This window comes from Lutjanus erythropterus, chromosome 19 (assembly GCF_056507025.1).
Source record: "Lutjanus erythropterus isolate fLutEry1 chromosome 19, fLutEry1.hap2, whole genome shotgun sequence".
In the NCBI taxonomy this organism is placed as follows: domain Eukaryota; kingdom Metazoa; phylum Chordata; class Actinopteri; order Lutjaniformes; family Lutjanidae; genus Lutjanus; species Lutjanus erythropterus.
In genome coordinates, this window is record NC_139335.1 from 17,241,134 (window position 1) to 17,263,541 (window position 22,408).

Sequence of the window (22,408 nt, forward strand, 5' to 3'; positions counted from 1 at the left end):
ATGGATGTCTGATTTTATCGTGGCTGTACATGACTGAGATGAATATCACAGGATAATTCATAATATGCAAATCATATTACATTTATACACAGTAGATGTTCAACATTTTTTAAGTGAATTCATACAGATATTCTTGAGCCGTTGTATCAGCTTTATTGAGAACATTATAATCATATGCCCCACATTTATGGAATGCCATTTTAATCAACAATAAATAAATAAATATAGCTATTAAATAAATCCCGAAATAAGTACATGTTGCTTGTGAATGTATTAAATAAAAGTTTCCATAATAAATAAATAAATATGGCAGTGTGAAATAAAAGCCCCCTATAATACATTAATAATACATATAATAATAATATTTAACTTTTAGTAAAAGCATTGCATTTCATACACATGCTGTCACCTCTTCAGTCAAATGATCAAAACAACCCTGGGGAACAAGGACGTGGGAATCCACTTCAGACCCGGTGATTGGCTGGCGCGCCTGTCAGTCACCATCAGCTAGGTGGGTTCATTCGGCTGCCGCCGTAAGCACGTTAGTACTGAATGAGCTTCAGTGTTTGGCTTGGTTTGACAAGTTTCCCCGGACGATCATGGGGGTAGGACTGAGTAATTAGTTGACACATCGATAAACGAGAAGTTGCGGCTCACTTTGTCTCAGGTACCTTTGGGATTGACGCTTCTGTGGCAAATGTAGGACACGTGAAAAGTGTCCGATATTTTTCCCCTGACTGAAGTCTACGTTGGAAAGCCAGACACCAGAGTAAAGATGAACAGTCTGTCTTTTGACGATCCTTCGTTGGATAACCTGGATCCAACACTGTCGCTTAATGACCCCAGCGATATTGACACGGCCCTCTTAAGCGACATTGATGGTAAGGAAATTTAACATAACAGTAGCTGGTAGCTAAGCTAACACAGCGGTGTTTAACGTTTGCTGAAAGCTAAACGAATAACACTGCATGCAACTTAGCTCTGCCTCATGCATACCATGTGTGTTTCACTTATCAGTTTGACTTGTCTCATGTGACCTGTATCTAATGTTTAGACTTAAAACTTGATTTAAACCAACTTATATCACTACAAGTGACCAACTTAGAGGTTTCATCAGCCATCATTAGCAATGCTAGCTAACGTTAGCAGTTAAGCTAATTTTCTTTGGGGGTCGGCTGAGGTGATAATAGGTGGTGTCGTTATGTGTTTGCGGGTTATTTCTCGCACTATCAGAAGCCACAGTTACAATTTTATTGTACATTAACCGCTTATTAGAGCTAAGCTACTAGGTGAGGCTAACATGCTGGTAAATGGTCGTGAGTGCGCCCCGCCCCCCGCCTGCTCCACAGACAGGGGTTACTGCCGTTCATTCCTCCTTGTCGGGTTCACTGTGCCTCAGTTGACCGAACCGACAAATCTTATGTGTATATTTTTGCCAAGAAACATAAAGATTACAACAGGGCGCTCAATTATCACTTTAACTCTTTTTTCCCTTATTTTTGTTGCAAACACGTGCTTTTTTAAACGCTTGCTTGCTACTTTTTTACTATGCATTTCTAAATACTGGCGTTGCAATTTAACTGTTTATGTATGGTCACATCACTCGTTTGATGTAATGTGAGGCATGTAGAGTAAACATAACATATAATGTATTAAGATACATGTCAGCATCATATTTTGTTTCCCTGGAGGTTTTTCAGCAATAGCTAATATGTGTATTTGTGCATACACCACTTCGTATGTCGTTATCTTTGCATATCCTGTAGCCGTGTTCGCCCACTTCCGAAATTTGACCGACAGTAACCCTGGATGATGCTGCTCGATGGTAACCTCGCTCAGAGCCACAGACAGGCTCCCTCTCTTTTCGTGTCTTGGGCTGATCGGCATAGCAAGTCTCTCAGACGCGCTCTGATTGGTCAAGAGCGATCACCTCATACAAAACACTGGATTACAAATCCAGGGTGCTGCGTTTCACTGCAGACACAACATACACTCAAAATGTCAGTGTGTTTTTTTTGCTGTGTATTCCTGGTGAGCTTCATCAACACAAAATTAGAGACTATTCAATAATTTTGCACGTTTCTAGAGCCTTGAATAATCAAGTTAGTTTTATGAGTTTTCATTTCATGAGTTTTTTACATCTTAATCACAGTGCATTGGACCAGTTTCCTGCTCGTCCTCTGTACTACTTTGGCCCACAGTAGCAGGGAAACTAAATAGTCTGACTGCACTTGGGCTGACTGACATTAAATGTACAAAGTAGGAGTATATGTGTACTTGTGTTTATCTTACATGCAAGACTTTGTTGTGTTTTTACTAGTGTTTCAACAATACATCATATACCACAATAAAAAATGTCTCAGTACCGCACTTGACTGCGACAATATCTACTGTGATATTAGAAGGTTCATTATTTTTATTATATAACATGACTTCTACTGACTGTTGTATTGTTTTTGTTTATCCATTGTACATATATAATTCAAACAGTCATTGCCAAAGTCTTTATTAAAAAAGAAAATCAGAAATGCCTTAAGTTAGAGGAAAACCAATTTTTATACAAACATTAGATTTATTATTTAACAAAGGACATTTTTTCTCCAAGCACTCATTTTTCATTTTTTAATATTGTGGTAAATACTTTATGATGGACTTTTTTTTGTGGTACTATCGTAGCTTGAGTTTTTGGTATTGTTACATCCCTAGTTTTTACTGTGAATGTCAACGTGCACATTGAATATGGATTTGTTATTTTTATCCATTTGGAATTAAATTTAATTACTGTTGACTCCTGGTTCTAATTCCTACCATAGTTTTTGAGTATGAAAATAAACCAACATGTGTTTAAAGCAAAAACTGCCTGCTTTCTTAAGCTTCCCCAGCTGTCATTTGTCAACAATATAACTATATGGCGATTCCATACTTTTAAATAAAAGCCAAACAAAGAATAACAAATATAATGTAAATTTTGGATGTTTATTTCCATTCTGAATATTTTATAATGATAATTATTAATAATGATATAATTACTCTTATACTAAGGGTTGTTCTGATACCAGTATCAGTATCAGCCTGATATAGCCTAAAATGCTGGTATCGGCGAGTACTTATCATGATCTATGGCATTCATTCTCTATGTCTAGTTGTTCACATTTAACAAATGGTTTAAACTGAACCAGGCTATACAACGATAGCGATCATTAGGGATGATGCCAGTGGCTAACAGTGATCATTCACTGAGTTCTCTACCATCATGCCATAGTGACTTAAAAGCCTTTTGTATTTGAGATAGTGTGTCCCATCAGAGTTGCCATAGAAGTTATTTTTTTTGACATTCAGAAGAGAAAATAAAAATAAGCAGTTGCTGCTCCCCCTGCATGTTCTGTTTATTATTTTCTTTTTAAACTCAACTAAGTTAGGGACATGTGGGGCTGAGACAAAGACCCTTTTAGACCCAGTAACAATATCATTGTCCATCACGGTGTTTCACTGTGGACATTGTCTTATGGCAATGTGGGAGGCATTGCCCAGCCCTAATGATTGTGCAACATCAGACAGGGGTTAGTAGTATACATTTGTTTAAAAAAAACACTATATTTTTAAAACACTGGTATTGGATTATTACATGGTATCAGATGATGCAAAGTTCAGGGATCAGAATTGGTATTGGATAGAAAAAATAGTAATGGAGTGTCTCAGCTTGAGTTTGACATTGTAAAATCAGCTGGCTCTGGGGCAAAATAGTGCATTTAAAGTTTTATCAGTTGTACAGTACTTAAGTTTTCTTTATAGCGTTATTATTGTATTCTGTAGCTCACTGTAGAGTGTTCTGTCTAACCTGTTACATCATAAACACTACATGTGGGTTGGTGCATGGGTAGCTATTGTGGTGTTTCATTTTGCTCCTGAGAAGTTGTTTCCAATTGATGTGTTGATTACTCATATAGATAACTGTGATATATTTTTCTACTTGGTCAGTGGCAGTGATGGTGCTTCTGGTTTCTCTTTCTCTGCAGACATGCTCCAGCTCATCAGCAACCAGGACATGGAGTTTGGAGGGCTGTTTGACAACCCTCCGTACACAGGGCCCCCTCCTACTCAAGAGCTTCCTGTTTTGACCCCGTCCATCACCTCAGCTGCCCCCCCAACCACCACTACCACACCTCCATCTACATCTTCCTCCTCCATCCTGAGCAGCAGCCCCCACCTGGATGCACTCTTGGGCCCTCCCATCACCAGGAGTTCCTCCAAGACCTTCCAGTCTCCCACCTTCCAGCAGTCTCCCCTGGCCCAGGTGCCCAGCTCCACCCAAAAGCAGCAGCCAGCCTCCCCGCAGCAGGCTCAGGGCATCAGACAGCCCAAGATGGAGCAGCCCCAGCCCATCCTCACCCCGTCTGCCCCGGCCCAGGTGGCTTCACCTCATGGTTCACCGGGACCAAGCCCAGCTTTCAGCTCCACTCCCCAGGCCCTCTTCAGTTCGCCTGCACCCCAGACTCCACCTCAGCCCCAGCCACAACCACAGACACAGACACAACTTCAGGCCCAGACTCAGCCCCAACCGGCCCGCACCAACTACAGCAACCAGAGCAGCTACACAGGTAAGCACTCTTTGATCAGGGACAACTTTTTGTGAGTTAAACTCCTTTCATTCATGCATTGATTATGATTATGTTGTACGGTGTGCAGCTGCTTCAGTTCTTCTTTGCTTGTCTGTATAATGCTTTCCACTCTTTGACTGATTGTTTCATTTTCATACAGACCATCTGCCAATTAATATCAGCCTACATAAGTCTAATAATTTTTGAACTCACATTTTAATACCTTTTTTCATCATCTGTGATGTGAAAACCTCAGACTACTGTCAGAAAAACTAAGAGTGAATCCTGCAAATCCCAGCACACCACAAAGCACCCCCCCTGCACACTGGAGTTGAGGCCAAATCATATCAAGGCTAAAACACACAGGTGGCCTCATATGACTCACATCAGATGCCACCCATAGCACACATAGGAAGCGTTGCACAGCAGCGCCTCCACCACACATAGCATACTGTTCATAGCCCGGGATATTTCTCAAGATATTTTAAAAACTTCTGACTGAGTGTCTGTGGTTTAAAGTTTAGTTTCTCACCTGCATCGCTGTTTGTACTTTCAGGCGTCTTCTTTATTTTACTGTTTTCACTTTTGCTTTCAGCTGATAGTAGTCATGTTAAGTTACTGCTGATGAAAACCCAACAATTCCTCATTTTGCTACTTCATAATAAAAGCTTGTAAATAACATTATAACAGAGGCCTTTCATTTTGAAGAATTTCTAGAAAATGAAACCTATTTCTATACCGTTTTATTTCTGTTACTAAAGACAAGTGTGCATCATTTAAAAGACACACCTTCGAGCAGCTAGTCCTGCTGACATGCGGATCGTTACTACGCTGGGCTGAAATGCCAAGTCAAACTGAGACAAGCTAAGCCAGCACATGTGGACGGAAAAGGGATTCCGTCTCCTCAACTCTAGTCCATTGTTTTACACCACAGGGAGACAAAGTTCAACTACCATGTCAGTGGAGAGCTGTACTGCAGGCAGGCAGTGACTGGAGTTGGAGCACAAATGGAGTTAAAACTAAGTGAAAAGGAAGCAGCAAATTAGTAAATAATGTCTGTAGTTAGACTGTCATAAGGGCTGCAACTAATGATTATTTTCATCATCAATTCATTTGTCAGTATTTTTTTGATTAATTGCTTAGTTGTTTGGTCCAGAAAATACTGAAACATGTTGATCAGTGTTTCTCAAAGCTCAATGTGATGTCCTCAAACATCTCATTTTGTCCTGAACCCAAAGATATTCAGTTTGTTGTCATAGTGCAATATAAAAAGCAGAAAATATTTACATTTGAGAAGCTGGAATCAGAGAATCGATTAGCTGGTTGCTGGCAGCATGGGGCTTATACATAGAAAATAACAGGGGTGGCTGTTACTATTTGGCGAACACTTCTCAACTTCCATTGAGACTCAGTTTGTATTGATACCAACTTAAAAACAGTCCTCCTCCTCCTGCGCGCTCTGCAGGCGTCACCCCTCGCCTAAATTATATGGATTATTTCCAACATGTAACAACATGTCTGAAGCAGACTGCATGTTGGATGTGTGAAAGGGCACATCCGGACAATGTCTTGACCTCATTCTCAGGGCATAGTTGGGTGTAAGTGAAAACAGCTTTAGATAGTACAAGATATCTACAGTGTCATGGCAGATAAAAATGTGTAAAAAAATAGCTTTTAAAGAAGGCATCTGTGCTATTTTTATTTTATTTTTTTTTTTAGCCAGTAGAAGCTTTAATATTTGGTATTAACTGGTCCAGTCATCAGTGTTAATGTTTCAGTGATCAGGCTGTAACAGTCCTTTTAACAATACTTGTGCCAGATGTTTCCATGCATGCATTGCTGTTAATTGACTCCTGAGATACAAGGCGATGACTCCTGGGCTCTTCAGAAAGGCACAGGAGACACAACATTGTGTCTGGTCTGGTTTGTAATGGATTTACCAACTTAGGACACTTAAGTTATTAATCATAAGCTGATCTCAAATCCAGCTGTTAATCTACTAGACTTTGGTCAGCAGTGTGGGAGTCTCTGAGCTACATGAAAATTTGTCTTTGTCTGGGCAACCTGCATTGTATATGTACACAGTAAATATTGTACTATATATAAATATCTGTGTCAGCACTGAAAACCTTGATTCCTGAGTGTCACTATGTCTTTTTTTTTTACAGGGAGAAAAGTAAATAAACCTTTGTTTCTGAATCGTCTTAGATACAGTACTTTTTTATTACTCCTGGAGGAAACTCCCTTACTCTGATACTGACAGGTGATTGTAATGGTTAACCCAGTTTGAGCTGATAAGAGACACAAGGTGACACACTGAATGTTGCTATGGCTTATTTCTCATGAGATGGCAGTTCACCTATTAGCCTACAAACCCACAGACAAGGACTTGTGCAGAGTCAAGTGTAGCAAAAGAGGCTTTTACCTGTAGAGTTGTTGTTTTAAACCGAGACAAAAATTCAAATACAAATATCAAATGTTTTTTCATATTCACTGGCAAATAGCAGCAATATTTTCATGTTTCACTTCCAATTTAGGCTTATGATACTTTGTTTGGTTGGAAAATTCACTGTTGTAACAGATGACGTGCTGTTTAAAAGATCAAAAAATGTTCCACACATCCAAGCAGTGAAAAAAAAATTAATACAGGACCTATTTGACATTGCTTTGATTCTTCTTCCACTAGGTAAGAATAATTTGTAAACCAGATCCCAGGGCAGTTATATGATGATATGTAATGATAATAGTAATAATAATCTGAATTAATAAAATGGTCAAAAAAGGGAACAAAGAAAAAAGAGAGTAAATGGAGAGAAAAGAATAATAGATGAGAGACAATAATCCAACAAGTAAGAAAAAGAAAAAAATGGGGGAGAGGGATCGAATAAATAAACAAAGGAAAAAATACTAAAAAAAAAAAAACAACAATCTAAAAAAAAAAAAAAAAAACAAGCTTAAAGCAGCATTGAACTCACTTATCACGTTAAGTAAAAATTGGAAACTGCAATATCAATCAATTCATTGTGGTTTATTCTGAAACAGATTATCTTTTCATCGTATTTCATACATCCTGTTCTTGCTTGAATTAAGGCTTTTGCATGACTCTTTTCCAGCTGGCAGTCCCAGCAGCCAGTCCACCACCAGCCTGTCATCCTCACCTCCAAGTGTCCAGCCAGTGACCATTCAGACTCAGCTCCAAGGGCTGACCACCGCTTCTCCTCTCCTGGCCACGACAGCAAGCCCACCAGCCCAAACCATCACATCCCATGTGCAGCAAGTACCAGTAAGTGTGTTTCTCTGCCACCTGAACTCACAGATAAAGAACAAATGCACTTCACTCCTTGTTTTTGTATTGTGGAACCAAAAGCAGAACTGTATATCTTTACTGTATATGTTCACTTGTGTGTGTGTGTGTCTCAGGTGTTACTGCAGCCCCAGTTCATCAAGGCTGAGTCTCTGCTGCTGACCACCCTGAAGCATGACCCCTGCATCGTCAGCACTGTGGCCTCTCCCACCTCCCTGGCCACTACCACTGCACCAGTGCAGAGCACCTCACTGCAGGTAGACCCATCATGTGCACCTCATCATCCATTGCACTTTGTTGAAAGCATTGCAGCTGAATTTACTCACAATATTTATAACTCACTCATAAAATCACAACTGCAGTGCTCAAATACTTCTGTGAGCTGAAATGGAAACAGTGAATAATGTTGATTCACTTCAGTGAGGGTCAAATATGATTTAACTTTGTATTTGAGGGGAAACTCGTTCCTTATTTTCCGCCTTTCCCCATCTCTCTCTTCTCCCCTGCAACATCATTCACTTCTTTAGGCTTTTATGGGTGGTGGCACCATCCTGACCACGATGCCTGTAATGGTGGATGCCGACAAGCTGCCTATCAACCGCATTGCCATCAGCGGCAAGCCGGCTGGTCAGCCACACAAGGGAGAGAAGCGCACAGCTCACAACGCCATTGAGAAGCGCTACCGTTCCTCTATTAATGACAAAATCATCGAGCTCAAAGATCTGGTGGCCGGCACTGAGGCCAAGGTAGGAGAGAGTATCCGCAACATTGTCACCTTTCACACGTGCACTGCAACTCTGCGCTTATCCAGACATTACCCGGAGGAGCTATCCGTGTGAACGCAAATGTCATTGTCCAGAGCAAGTCCGTGATCCATTCCAGGTTTTTGCTGGCTTTTGCTTTGATTGGCTCTGGTAAAAAGCTGATGAGAAGTGAAGGAATGTAGATTTGTGGAGTTTGTTGTGATCGGAGGATGGCTGTCAGTAGCAGATGAAGAGCATACAGAAGGGATTAAAACGGCCTTGTGAGGTTTTATTGCGCTATGAGTGTGCTGCTCCATTTCTTTCTCCTCGTCTCCCTGGAGTGATTGACAGATATGGGGGGGTTGAATGTTGGTGTAAACTGGAACAAATCAGTAAGTGGATTGTTCATGTGTGTGCATTTAGTGGTTTGCAAAGGGCGTGTACAGGTGTAGAAATGTGGGGATTAAAAAAATGCAGGTTGGCACACTGTGTGTAGCTGCTTCATTCTGAACCTTTGGTTTTCATACAGAATATCTCCCAATAAGCACCAAAATCAGCATCAGTCAAAAGTATTGGTAAAACAAGGAGGTGACTATAAGATCTGCTTCACTTACAAGCCAAAAAAGTCTCTTTTTTTAACCTCACTAGAGCCACAATTATCTATCAATCAAATAGTAATCAACTATTATATTACTCTAACTATATTGATAATTGATAGATCAGTTTGAGTATTTTGTATTATACATAGTATTTTACAAAAAAAAATCACAATTCTCTGATTCCTGCTCCTTAAATTTTCTGTTTTTTTCTGCTCTGTGACAGTAAATTTAATATATTTGGGTTGTGGACAAAACAAGACATTTGAAGATGTCACGGGCTTTTGGAAACACTTATCAGCATTTTTCACCATTTTCTGACATTTTATAGACCGTTAATTAATTGAAATAAAATAATCAGCAGATTAATCGACATTGAAAATAAGAATTACTTGCAGCCCTAAACCCCACATTTGAACACCTTCATCTGTCATCCGTGATATAAAAACATAAGAGTGCCATGCAGTCAGAGAAAGGAAAATATGCATCCCACTTACAGTTAAGTTATAAAATCCCATCGCACCATGAATCACTCCCAGTCCCAGCAGGCACCTTGCAGTCGTGCTCGCCAGTATCAACAAAAAGTCCTCCTCTTCCTGTAGGCTCTGCAGGCATCACCCCTCGCCTAAACCAAGCAGAGTATTTTCATGACGTCTGATACAAACCATCTCTGTTCTCTATTGTGTGCTGCATGTGTGAAAGGGCAAATTCACATGATGTCCTGACCTGATTCTCAGCACATACTTTGGAATTCATATGTAAAAACAGCTATTGAGAAGAGGAAGAAAGAGCTAATTGTGTTATTTTATGTTTCTGTCTTCTCACAGCTCAACAAGTCAGCAGTGCTGAGGAAAGCCATCGACTACATCCGTTACCTGCAGCAGACCAACCAGAAACTCAAACAGGAGAACATGGCTCTTAAAATGGCAGCCCAGAAAAACAGTATGTGCTTAAAACCTTTCTCTCTTCTGTATTTCATTACAGCGTAAAGGCAATTTATTTCAGTTCCTTGAAAGTAAGTCATCCTGTTGACCTTGTGCTGTTATCCTGAAATGACAAAAGTGAAAATGGTCTTAAGTGTGTGGAATTGAGGGTTGAAGATGTATTTATTTTTCTACCACTGATTGACCCTCTAACCACTTTCCTCGTCTTTTCCTTCCCTCTTTCCTCAGAGTCTCTCAAGGACCTGGTTGCCATGGAGGTGGACGGACCAGCTGATGTGAAGAATGAACTGCCCACCCCGCCAGCCTCTGACGTGGGCTCCCCCACCTCTTTCTCTCACTGTGGTAGTGACTCAGAGCCTGACAGCCCGATTGGGGAGGACACCAAGGTACGCAGCTTAAAATAAAACCATAAACATATATGGGTAAAACATAAATAAAGAGGCATCCTTGAAAGGCCTTCATAGGCAAGGATGGGATGAGGTTCACCACTTTGCAAAAAAATTGCATCAATAATTTAAGAACAACATTTCTCAACACAAAACTGTAAGAAATTTAGGGATTTCACAGTCTAAACTCCATAATATTAACAGATTCAGAGTATCCAAAAGATTTGAGGTAGCAAATTTCACTTTGAAAACTTCAACAATTATTGTCCTCAGTTGCCAAACACTTACTGAGTGTTAAAAGAAAAGAAAAGGTGGTCTGTCACAGTGGTAAACATGACCCTGTCCCAGCTTTTTTTGAACTTGGGTTGAAGTTGCTGTCTACATTTTTGTCACACAAATGTCTGTCTTCTACTCTGCAGCCAAATGTGGGCCTGTTGGACAGACCGGCAACAGGAGGTAGCGCTGGAGGCATGCTGGACCGCTCCCGCATGGCGTTGTGCGCTTTCACCTTACTCTTCCTCTCCCTCAACCCTCTGGCCTCCCTGGTCTGCTCATCGAGCAGCAGCTCAGACGGAAGCTCTGCAACCACGGCCACCCATCACCCAGGAAGGAGCGTCCTGGGTGTGGTTATCACAGGTACAAAATGAAGCCACTCTCAGTAGAAGTGTCACAAAAATGATTCAGGCTTCTGATTTCATGCAATGTTTTGTTAATGTTTACAGTTCAATTTAAAAAATGTGTGTTTCTGTAGCGGACTCAAGGGGCTGGATGGACTGGATGCTTCCAACTATACTGGTGTGGCTCCTCAACGGCGTTCTGGTATCAGGTGTTCTGATTCGACTGTTGGTGTATGGGGAACCGGTAACCAGGCCACACTCTGGATCATCTGTCTTGTTCTGGAGGCACCGCAAGCAGGCTGACCTGGACTTAGCCAGGGTAGGTGTATTTTTTTTTTCTTTTTTTCCCCCAGTTGATTCAAACTTTCCAAAAAGATCGTTGTACTTATGTTCTTCCTTGGGTGTTACCTTTCTTATCTACCAGTCTTAAGCGAGTGGGTCTCCTCTTATCTGTTCTCTCTCATCATCTCTGATCTCTTTCACCCCTCTCAGGGAGATTTTGCTCAGGCCAGTCAGAACCTGTGGACCTGTCTGAAGGCTCTTGGTCGTCCGTTACCCACCTCCCAGTTGGACCTGGCGTGCGCTGCACTATGGTCCTTGCTACGATTCTGCCTCCAGCGCCTCTGGGTGGGCCGTTGGCTGGCTGCCCGGGCTGGAGGACTGCGATCTGACCGCCCCCTTCAGGAGGACGCCTGCAAAAGCAGCCGAGATGCTGCCCTGGTTTACCACCGCCTGCACCAGCTGCACATGACAGGTTAGTCGGTGGGGGAAAAACAACTGTTGATATAAACCAGTGTGGTAGCCTGAACATTTTGAAGTAGGGCTGCAACTAATGATTACTTTCATTATTCATTAATCTGACAATTATTTTTATGATTGTTCCATCAATCAATTTAAAAAATGTCAAATAATTATGAAAAATGCTCATCAAATTTCCCAGAGAGTTCAGATTGCTTCTTTTGTCCAACTAGCAGTCCAAAATCAAAACACACTTCATTTATGACAAATGATAAAGAAAAGCAGCAAAATCTTGCAATTAAGAAGCTAGAACCAGAAAATGTTTGACATTTTTACTTGAGAAAAGATAAGAAGGAACGATTTATTATCAAAATAGTTGGAAACTAATTTTCCTTTGATTGACTAATTCATTAATCAGCTAATCTTTGGAGCTTCTCACAGAAGTAACTGAATCTCGGGTAATTAAAGAGAGAGTCAGCCCAACTTTTTTGCTGTAAGAGTTTATTCTGATTCAGTGTCAATAAAAGGTGTGGAGTAAGGTTGCAAAATCATTGGTTTAAATAATTATTTCTGGACTACTTTGGCTATTGTTTGTGATTTCTTTCTGATTATTGCATCGTTCTTCTTTAGAAAACTTTTTTTTTTTTTTAAGTAATTATTTTCTTGTCTTCTGTCTGTACATACAGGTAAGCTGAATGGTAGCCATCTGTCAGCAGTGCACATGGCTCTAAGTGCGGTGAACCTGGCAGAATGTGCTGGCTCCTGTTTGCCTGTAGCCTCTCTGGCTGAGGTCTACGTCTCTGCAGCTCTACGGGTCAAAGCCAGCCTGCCAAGGATCCTGCATTTTACTTCTGTAAGTCCTCTTAGTTTGCACACATGTAGTTCTCATTTTTATTGTCCACAGGTCCTTAAAATTTCTTTAAAAGTCTAAAATATGATGTTGACAGGTCTTAAAAATTGACTGTGTTTTGTAATTTTTATGAAGTTGCATTAACTTCACTCTTATTTAATGTGTTGTTGTGAGGATTTTCTATGGATCTCACTAACATAACTACAAAAGCAAACCAACATGGAACCAATAAATATTAATGACCTTCAAGAGATGAAAGGACAATGCGTCTTAGATTACATATTTGGATTGGCAGCATCATGGGTGTGAGAGGTTAATTAATTAATAAGGAAGTAATAGCATACCTTTTTTTGCAAGTATGAAAGTGAAATGACCCTGGTACTTACTAACTTGAATATAAACTGAACTATACTGATTCAAAACATCGTCAGTAAACTGTATTTCCCTCTGATAGCGAGTGTTCCTGAGCAGTGCCCGCCAGGCATGCCTGTCGTCCAGCGGCAGCGTCCCTCCAGCTATGCAGTGGCTCTGTCACCCGCTAGGTCACCGCTTCTTTGTGGATGGAGACTGGGCTATTCGCAGCACTCCTAAAGAAAGCATCTACAGCCAGGCTGGCAACACTGGTCAGTGCAGAGTACAAGCTCCATGTGTGATGGTGTTCTGTAATATAATGCCTTGAATCCTCTTCAAATTTGTCACCTGTTGCCTAAACCCCCTGTCTTGTAAATACAGGTGTAGGCAGTTGTATTTGTCATGTTAATGGTTTGTTGGTGCTCCCACAGTGGATCCTCTGGCCCAGGTGACTCAGGCATTCAGAGAACACCTCCTGGAGAAGGCCCTGTACTGTGTCGCCCAGCCTTGTGGAGAGAAAAACCCCAGCCAGGGCGAGGGGTGAGAAAACAAAACATACTTTCAAATATGTGTCATTGGTATACTGTTGATTCTTTTATTAGAATTTCATGCACGATTTACTCTTTGATGCGGTTTAGGCATGAATAGATACAGACAAGGTGATCAACAACAATAAGTATAACATAACTGACTATAAGAAATAAACAAACAATTGAAGAATGTTTTTTGTAATAATAGATTTGAACTGTCTTTGTACGTTGATATGGCGGCAAAATAAATCTTGAGTGTGTGTCTCTCCTCAGGGAGTATGCTGATGCCCTGGAGTACCTCCAGCTGTTGATCAGTGCATCGGACGCGGCTGGTGCCACCTCCCAGTCCTTCGCTATCGGTTCCAACATGGCTACTGTCACTGGTAAGTCACTGGTGGTACCTGTCATTTGTGTAACCTCTGCACTGGTGACAGCCGTTTTCAGTCTCTCCATCCGTATGTCCCAGTCTTGTGAACATTATATCTCAAGAATGCCTTGACAGATTTCTTTTCAAACTTGTTACAAACGACAACTTGGCCTCAAGGATGAAATGATTAGAATTTGGAGGTCAAAGGTCATGGTCATGGTGGCCCAACAGAACATGTTTGGGGCCACAACTCAAGAATTTGTATGCTAATTATGACAAAATTTCACGTGAATGTCCAACAAGATAAAACAATAATTAAGTGATGTCATTTTATATTGAAAAGGTCAAAGGTCAGGTTCATTGCCACATCATAATGTTCTGTCGGTGCTTTGTATTACACTGCAAAAATAGTCTCTAAATGAAGACGGCATGTTTCTCACTGGAAATTATTCACTGGCATCATACTTTAATACGTTTTAGTAAACTCCGTCAAAGTCTTCACGACAATAAGATAAATTTTATTGATCCCTCCCCGGGGAAAGTTACTTGTTACAAATTTAAATCACTAAATATATTATCTGTCTGGACAGCTATGGATGTAAACCACAACTCGACTGCATTGTTAGTAATTCTAGTTTGAATTCCAGCCCAATAATAGCTTCTACAACCTTGTCATTGACTGAGACTACCTCTGCTGCTTGAGTACATCAACACGTCCCAGGTGTAGGTTTGGGCTCCTTACTTCATTACCACTTATCTTCTCTGAGAGAAAAGCATTTGCTTTTGCTGCATTTTTCCTGCCCTGACGGTTCGATTTCCTTAATGTGCTTGTAAAATAAGAAGCAGTGAGGTAAAGTTCATTTTTACACTATTGAGATTGAATAGCCTGATTTCCGCTGGGTTGACTTCCACCCTCCCGTCACTTTCCTCTGTCCTCACTGATCACTGATCTGAGCGAAAGGGGGCTAGGTGAAAGGGAGGCATCCACTAGATTGCTTCATCTATCTTCAGCACTGTCAAATCGGTGATCACCTTGAGAGGAGCGAGGATGTGGGAGGGGAAGGGAGGCTGTGCTGGGATTTTAATGGAGAGACTTTCTTGGCAGAGCCTCAGGTTGCTCACACAGTGTTAGAAGTCTGCGCGTGCATGCATGTGTGTGTGTGTGTGTGTGTATGTGTTTGTGTGTTGCCCGGTGTTAAATGGAGTAGTTTTCCCTCATGAGAGAGTCATCAAAATGGCTGCTTTCTCCCAGCATGATGTGACTATGCCAGAGGGGAGAAGCAGATTGATTCAGAGGTCAAAAAATACAGACAGCAGCTGTCCGTGTGTGTGTGTGTGTTTGTCTGTCAGCACTCTCATGCATGTTAAATGTGAAAGTGGGCAGTGGGGGATTCAAATATTTGCATGTTTGCTTGTCTGCGGGTGTCTTGCTTTTGACTGTTTTTGTTCCAACTTCCAGGCTGCGACCCCCACTCCAAGTGGTGGTCCTCGGTTACTGTGGTGATCATCAACTGGCTCCAAGGAGATGACCAAGCAGCGGAGAGACTGTATCCGACTGTTGAGCACTTGCCCCGCAGTCTGCAGAACGCAGAGTAAGTCGGATATGCTGGGATGTCTAAGAGCGTGTTGCCTAACTTTTGTCTGCTGCTCTGCCAAGCAGAGGACACACACACACACACACACACACACACACACACACACACACACACACACACGCACACACACACACACACACACTTCCACTACTTTAACCTGTGTCCTCTGTCTGTTTCCACGCTCGCTCTGTCAGGAGTCTTCTGCCCAAGGCGTGTCTGAACACATTCAGGGCAGTGCGAGCTCTGCTGTCCAAGCCAGAAAACTGCCAACTGAGTCTGAGCTACAGCGACAAGGCCAGCACCCTGCTCCGAGACAGCCTCAACCTAGGACCACACTGCCACAGCTCCAGTTTAGACAAGGTACACACACACTCACTCACACTCACCCATACCCACTCGCACTCACTCACGCAAAGGCAAAAGCACTTGCAGTGTGCATATTAAAGTAGTTTTATTATTTTACAGTACACTAATAAGATATAAAAAGCTGTACTTTGTATCAAATTCAACAAAAACTAGAAATACTTTCTTTATTGCATTACAATTAAACTAAACTGTAATCTAACGTGAATTATTTTGCACTTTTAGGCCTTTATTAGACTTTATTAGAGGGTAATTAGGGACTTATTACAACAGAACTGTACTGTAAACTAAAGAGAAATCCCATATCTGCTACATCCTTCCTCATTTAAAAAAGAGTGTAGGAACCAGATCTGCTACGTAAAGGCCAGATTTAAAGAGGCAGATGAATATTTTGTCCGTGGGTGATTGCGCAGACTTAGTGCAATACTGTCAGCAGATCAAAGAAGTAGGCATCAGTCTTGGCTACTCTGCTAATTGTACAGGACCAGCCAAAGAACATGTTTCTTAAGTAGCAGATACGTGATTTGTCTTTAGTTTCTGTTTGAATGTGTCCTTACTTGCCCTCTAATAAATGGTCAAATACAGTTTATTAAAGAACACGTTTGTAGATTTTGTTTACTTTAATACAAAGTAGGGCTTGTTGTGTCTTACTAGTGTACTATAAAACAAAGTGTGACCATTACTACCGTGAGGGAAATTATGTGAGGGCAACAGCATCTGCATTAAAAATATTTAAAATACACCCCCACACACAGATGCACACAGTGACAGATGCGCCCACACACATAAATGCAGAAAATCATGCACACGTAATCGAGTACACACACATACACACACACACATTTTTCTCAATACAAAGCCACACATGGCGAATCCCCTGTAGCATCTCCTCTCTGTGATACCGCTGCGTCCTTCCCTCTGGCGTTCAGCAGATGGTGATGCTGGTGGATAGGTAGCTCACAGTGTGTGTGCGGCTACGGCCAGAGCTGTGGTGCATTGTAGTTGCATTGCATGTGTGTCTCAACGGAGTGCAATGTACCTGCAGTGCAACACAGAGCTGGGCCACTAACAGCAGAAAACACACACAGCGAGGGTGGAGATTGCCCTTCAACTTTGAGTAGAGTTCTGTTCTGTTGTGTTATATTAAACTGTTGTCATTCTGAGCATACATGCAAATAATGACACGTACTTTTCTGGTGTAAATTAATACTATTGAGTGATTATTTCTTCCAGAAATATTTGAGAATGGCAGCTGAAAAGTTGTAGTTTGACTTGACATTATCACACTGTTCAATGTACAAATATTAGACATATCAGGGCCTGATATTGATGAATGGAATTTGATTATCAGACTCGTGGAACCAATCCACATTCCAATTAAAATTCCACAACCCCACGTGTTTGCCATGTGTTTTCTATGCGTTAAAGCAGAGTGAATTGAGAACTGACAAATGCTTTTCATTCTTATGCTATCACTGTCACGGTTAGGGCTGGGTGTCGTTTAAAAAGTTACAAAAACAGTACTAATACACCCTCAAAGTGATACCGACACCAACCAGATACTTCATTGGATATCCATCATGTGAATGTAAGCATCCCTGAAATAATCATTCAGCGTTTTATGCATTTATTTTTATTGCCACAGGCATGTCATATTTCTCAGTGCACTGAACTGACAACTCCATCAAATACACCGCGCTTGACTTTGCCACACCACAGACTGTATGGGTTGTAACAGCTGTGGTAGTGAGCCAATCACACGTTGTATTAAATTGAAGAGTACTTGCAGCAATTGACTGCAACCAAAACCACATGAATAGTATTTTTCCTCCAGATCTTGGTACAAAAAGGATCAAATGCAGACATCATTTGATTGGAGAACGGTAACATTTGGATTTTGGAACATAAATTAGCAAAGTTAAACTCTCAGCAATGCGTCATGGGAAATTATGCAAATGAAAGCCATCTCTTGGATCCATATTGTTTTGCTGTCAGTGTAGTATCAGTTGTCATAGAAACAGACATTTTCCTCATAGGCATGTCCCTCAATTTCATGTCTAAAGCAGAGACACATGGTGTTTAACATTGCTCACAGTCTCTCATCTAAGACAGTCCCCATCTTGTCCACCTCCCTCTAGGTCGTCCAGCTGCTCTTGTGTGACCTCCTGTTGGTGATGAGGACCAATGTGTGGCGTCTGCAGCAGCAAGGGGCCGGTCCTGCTGGAACAGTGCCGGCGGGTACCAGCGGCCCTGCGGGGGTTCACCAAGCCTCCCCGCCGGAGCTCCAAGGCTTCCAGCAAGATCTCAGCTCCCTACGCAAGCTGGCACACAGCTTCAGACCTGCAATGCGAAGAGTATGTATAACAGTGTGATCTCATTTAACGGTACCTTTTGGTTATGTAGCATTATCTACATTAAGCATTAGCATTTGTGTAACCTACAGCATCTTCTAGACTGTTTTCTTGCTTTACCTCCTCTGAGTCTAACACACAAGCAGACAAGCAAACGCATCATGAATATAGGTCTACAGACACATTATTAAAACAGGATGAACACAATGTGATGATGAGTGATGGTGACAATACATACATGTAGAAGATCGACAGTCATCTAGACAGATTTTGAGACATACCTGTAATGCCCATTAATTGGCAATTGGTGATATATATTCATCCCATCGACCAACCCTATGACAAATGTGGTATTCAAATCCAAAATGACAACACTAGTTTGGATTATTTGATGTGGGGTTGTATGAGACACACCCCCAGTTTGGAGATGCAGAAAGGGGCACCAGCACACAAGGTAAGCAATGAACTGCTGTGGATGGGGTCAGCAACAAATGGCATCTTAGCCACTCAAAAAGACCACGTAAAAAAATCAATATCAGTATCACTTTCCTGTCAGACAGACTTTTCTGACCAGAAATCACCATCATATAAGCCAAACATCACTCTTCCCAAATCAGTCAAAGTCTGTAGGCAAAATCAGCAATGTTACCTTCTGAAACATGGAAGTTGTGGGTCTGCTGCTGCCTCAGTCCATTTGTTTGTGTTATAGTTTGACTTTGGGGACTATCCTTTTGAACCACTGAAGTCACACTATAACACAAACAAAATGACAGATCAGGGTAGCAGTAGACCAGCAACTGTGCAAAAGTGCAGATTTTGACAATGGAGTTTTGGTTTTGAGTGATACTTGGCTTATATAACTGCAGTTTTCCATCAGAAAAGGCTGTCTAATGGCTAAGTGAAAATGTTCTAAATAAAGTGCACACTTGAACTGATATTGTTCTTTTCATTTAGTGGGCCTTTATCAAGTGTGCAAAATATGTTTTGTTGCTGAACTTACACACGGCAGTTTATTGCTTAGCATTGATGCTGGATGGCATCTGCTGTAGCTAATAACACTGACTATCGAGCAGTACCTCGTACAACCCCACATTAGGTGATCCAAACTATCCCTTTAAGAGAAGCACATAGCATATATATGTACAAATCCTTCCTGAGCACATATTTGCAGGCAGTCCACGGGATAAATCTCTGTGGAAATTAGCTGGGAGGTGTTGCAGCACACACACACACCCCTGAGGCAAGTGTTTAGCAGCGTTGTTCACAAGGATTCAAAGTCTCTCTGAGGTAGAGCTGAACACTCTGTATGAGTCATCATCAGCTGCCCTCCTCCCTCCTCCTCGCTCTCCTCCTTCTCATCTCTCATCCCTCCATCTCTTTCCAGTTGTTCCTTCATGAAGCTACAGCCAGGCTGATGGCAGGGGCCAGTCCCACCCGCACACATCAGCTCCTGGATCGCTCGCTGCGACGCAGAGCAACGCCTGGAGCCAAGACAGGTGTGTGTGTATTTGTGTGCGTGTGTGTAGACGTGCTTTTGTTGTTGTTTTTTATCCACTCAGCATTACTGTCTACAGGCAGAATTGTTTTATTACTTTTTGCTGTTCATGACATTTTTGACTTTCTTTCAGTTTTATTGTTCGTCCACATCGAGCCAAACTTAGTCGTAATTACTTCACTGTTAATATTTGCTGTTCATGCGTTGCTCATTAAATCTCATGAGCGTGGTAACATAATTTCTGACTGATAAGATGCATGAGTTCAGGTCTTCAGTATTGGGACTTTTATTAGGTATTGTACTAAGTGTGAGAGGCTCTGACAACATTCATGTGGTATCAAACTTTTATTAGGTAGCATTAGGGTAGACAAAGAAGAATAAATACGTGAAACTTGGTTACTGCTGTTCTCTGAGAGTCAGCATCCAGATGTGTTTTCTTGCCTCTTAAATAAAAGTTGTACCTAGCTGAGAGATAGTGAATAGCTGCAGTCATTGGCTCCAATCAGCTTTTTATCTACAACCCCAATTCCAAAAAAGTTGGAATGCTGTGCAAAAAATTCACAAGCAAGGATGGAGTGAAGTTCATCACTTTGTGAAAACCTGCATGAGAAAATAGTCCAACTGGTCAAGAACGTGTCTTAACACATCTGTGATAACATGAAAAAGCTCAGCCTGGAATACCCCGATAACAACTTTCTTATGTGTTTTTTGTGCACAGAGGAGTGCGAGACGCGGCCAGGCCAGCGGGAGCAGGCGGAGGCCGTGATGCTGGCGTGCCGCTACCTTCCCCCCTCTTTCCTGTCGGCTCCTGGCCAAAGGGTGGGAATGCTAGCAGACGCGGCCCGCACCCTGGAAAAGCTGGGAGACAAGAGGACCCTCCACGACTGCCAGCAGATGATCATCAAACTGGGCAGCGGCACCACCGTCACCAACAGCTAGAGAGAGGAGACGGGAGGGGGGAGGGGAGGGGCTGACAGACATGCATGGACATTGTATATAGGAACATCTCTGACATGAAAAAAACACAGACAGAAAAGAAAACCCCCTGCAGAAACAAAAAACACAGTCTCTGGCATTTTGGCGTGCAGCTATTAAAATTTGTGATACGACACAGATTCATATCAAACTGTCAGGATTTTCTTCATGGATTGTCCCTCCCACCGCCCCGTACCCCACTTGTAGAGTTCACATCTTGTTGCTGTGGATCGTCCCCAGAATATGAGAAGTATTTTTCTTATCCCCCTGCCAAGAATGAATTGCAGTGCCACAGTTTGTCCACAGAGAGGAGCCACCACGGTTCAGTGTGAATGATGTGAGTGCGTGTGAAGCGTTTATTCAGTATAGTCCCACTGCTCAGTCTTTTCAACGTAGATGCACCATCTACAGTGCGCAGTGGGTTTGAGTGGCAGGCTGCTCTGATTGGCTGTCTCTGGAGAACGACCATACTCGGATTGTTCAGTGGGAAACCACTGTTCAGGTTGTTCAAATAGTGTTAAAGTTGATTTGTTTCACTGGGGATAATCTGAGGCGAAGTGAGCCGCAGCACGAGCTCTGTGTCTCTGTCTGCACTAGCCCTGCGAGGCTGATTTCAATGAGATGAGTAATAATATGGCTTTATGAGGTTATTTTCATAGAGGTCGTTTTTTTCTGTTTTGCTGTGTACATATTTTGAAATGTATTTATAATCTGTATGAACTTTGATTAAGCAGTATTTTGCATAAGCAGAGTGATAAATGCTTATTTTCTTCCCTCAAACCTGTTTTATGTGGTAGCTTTTGACCAGGCCCAAATAATGTAGTTATTGTACTGTATCGCCATGGCGATGACTGTCAAAATGAAGACGGTATCAAGTTATTTGCGTCACATCGTCTGACTCAATTGACCTTTTGTACTGTTGGCAGTGTCTAATCCTGTCGCCGCCAACTGACAACTCGGACTAAAACGTGAACCTTTGGCACTTTTTCAACAAGTTACGCAAGTAATGCAGACAATTTCAAAATAATCGACCATAATGTTTTTTCCAAAGAGGGCCTGTAGTGAATCGTCTTCTGGTTTTCCTTCAACACGGAGAAAACTACTCGCTCTGTCAGTCATTACTGTTTCATGCTCCTAGAGAACCACCGGTTGATTTTTAGAGAACTGTAAAATGTTTATAAAAGAAGATCTTTGGCATGTGTTTTTTTGTCCCAGGACCAGTATGTTTTTATAGTTTGTCACTAATGTGAAAGACTGAAAGATGTTGGATTGAGATGAATGAGAAGTAGCCATGTCATAAGGTATTATTCATGTGTCCTTTAACTGACATCTTTTCATCTCTTCCTTGTCTTTGGTTTCATCCTTTGATGATGTAAATATTAAAGCATTTTGTAAAGAAGACTATACTGTTTCCTGTGGTGATTTTTTTTAATGGGGTAGTGAAGTTTCACACCACATGATAACAAAAGTAGTTAAAAGTCTCTCTCCACTAAAATTATGCAAGTAGGTCATGTGCTTACATGTAAAATGGGACAAAACTTTGCAAAATGCACAAAAGATATCTATTTTGGGGAAAATGCTGAAATAATCTAGTTGGTGTCCTCC

At 41.6% G+C, this 22,408-nt stretch overlaps 1 protein-coding gene across 1 annotated transcript; it reads left to right on the forward strand.

Annotated features, from left to right (window-relative positions):
* Window positions 1-539: 539 nt before the first annotated feature.
* srebf1 (sterol regulatory element binding transcription factor 1) lies at window positions 540-22,204 on the forward strand. The gene is made up of 19 exons (XM_084745096.1): window positions 540-881; window positions 4,017-4,598; window positions 7,712-7,881; window positions 8,019-8,159; window positions 8,430-8,648; window positions 10,069-10,183; window positions 10,414-10,571; window positions 10,991-11,207; window positions 11,323-11,507; window positions 11,681-11,942; window positions 12,613-12,779; window positions 13,231-13,399; window positions 13,559-13,667; window positions 13,931-14,040; window positions 15,484-15,616; window positions 15,814-15,979; window positions 18,121-18,336; window positions 19,718-19,829; window positions 20,547-22,204. The coding sequence occupies exons 1-19, from the start codon at window positions 776-778 to the stop codon at window positions 20,765-20,767; spliced, it is 3,558 nt and encodes a 1,185-aa protein (XP_084601222.1). The 5' UTR covers window positions 540-775; the 3' UTR covers window positions 20,768-22,204.
* Window positions 22,205-22,408: the final 204 nt, after the last annotated feature.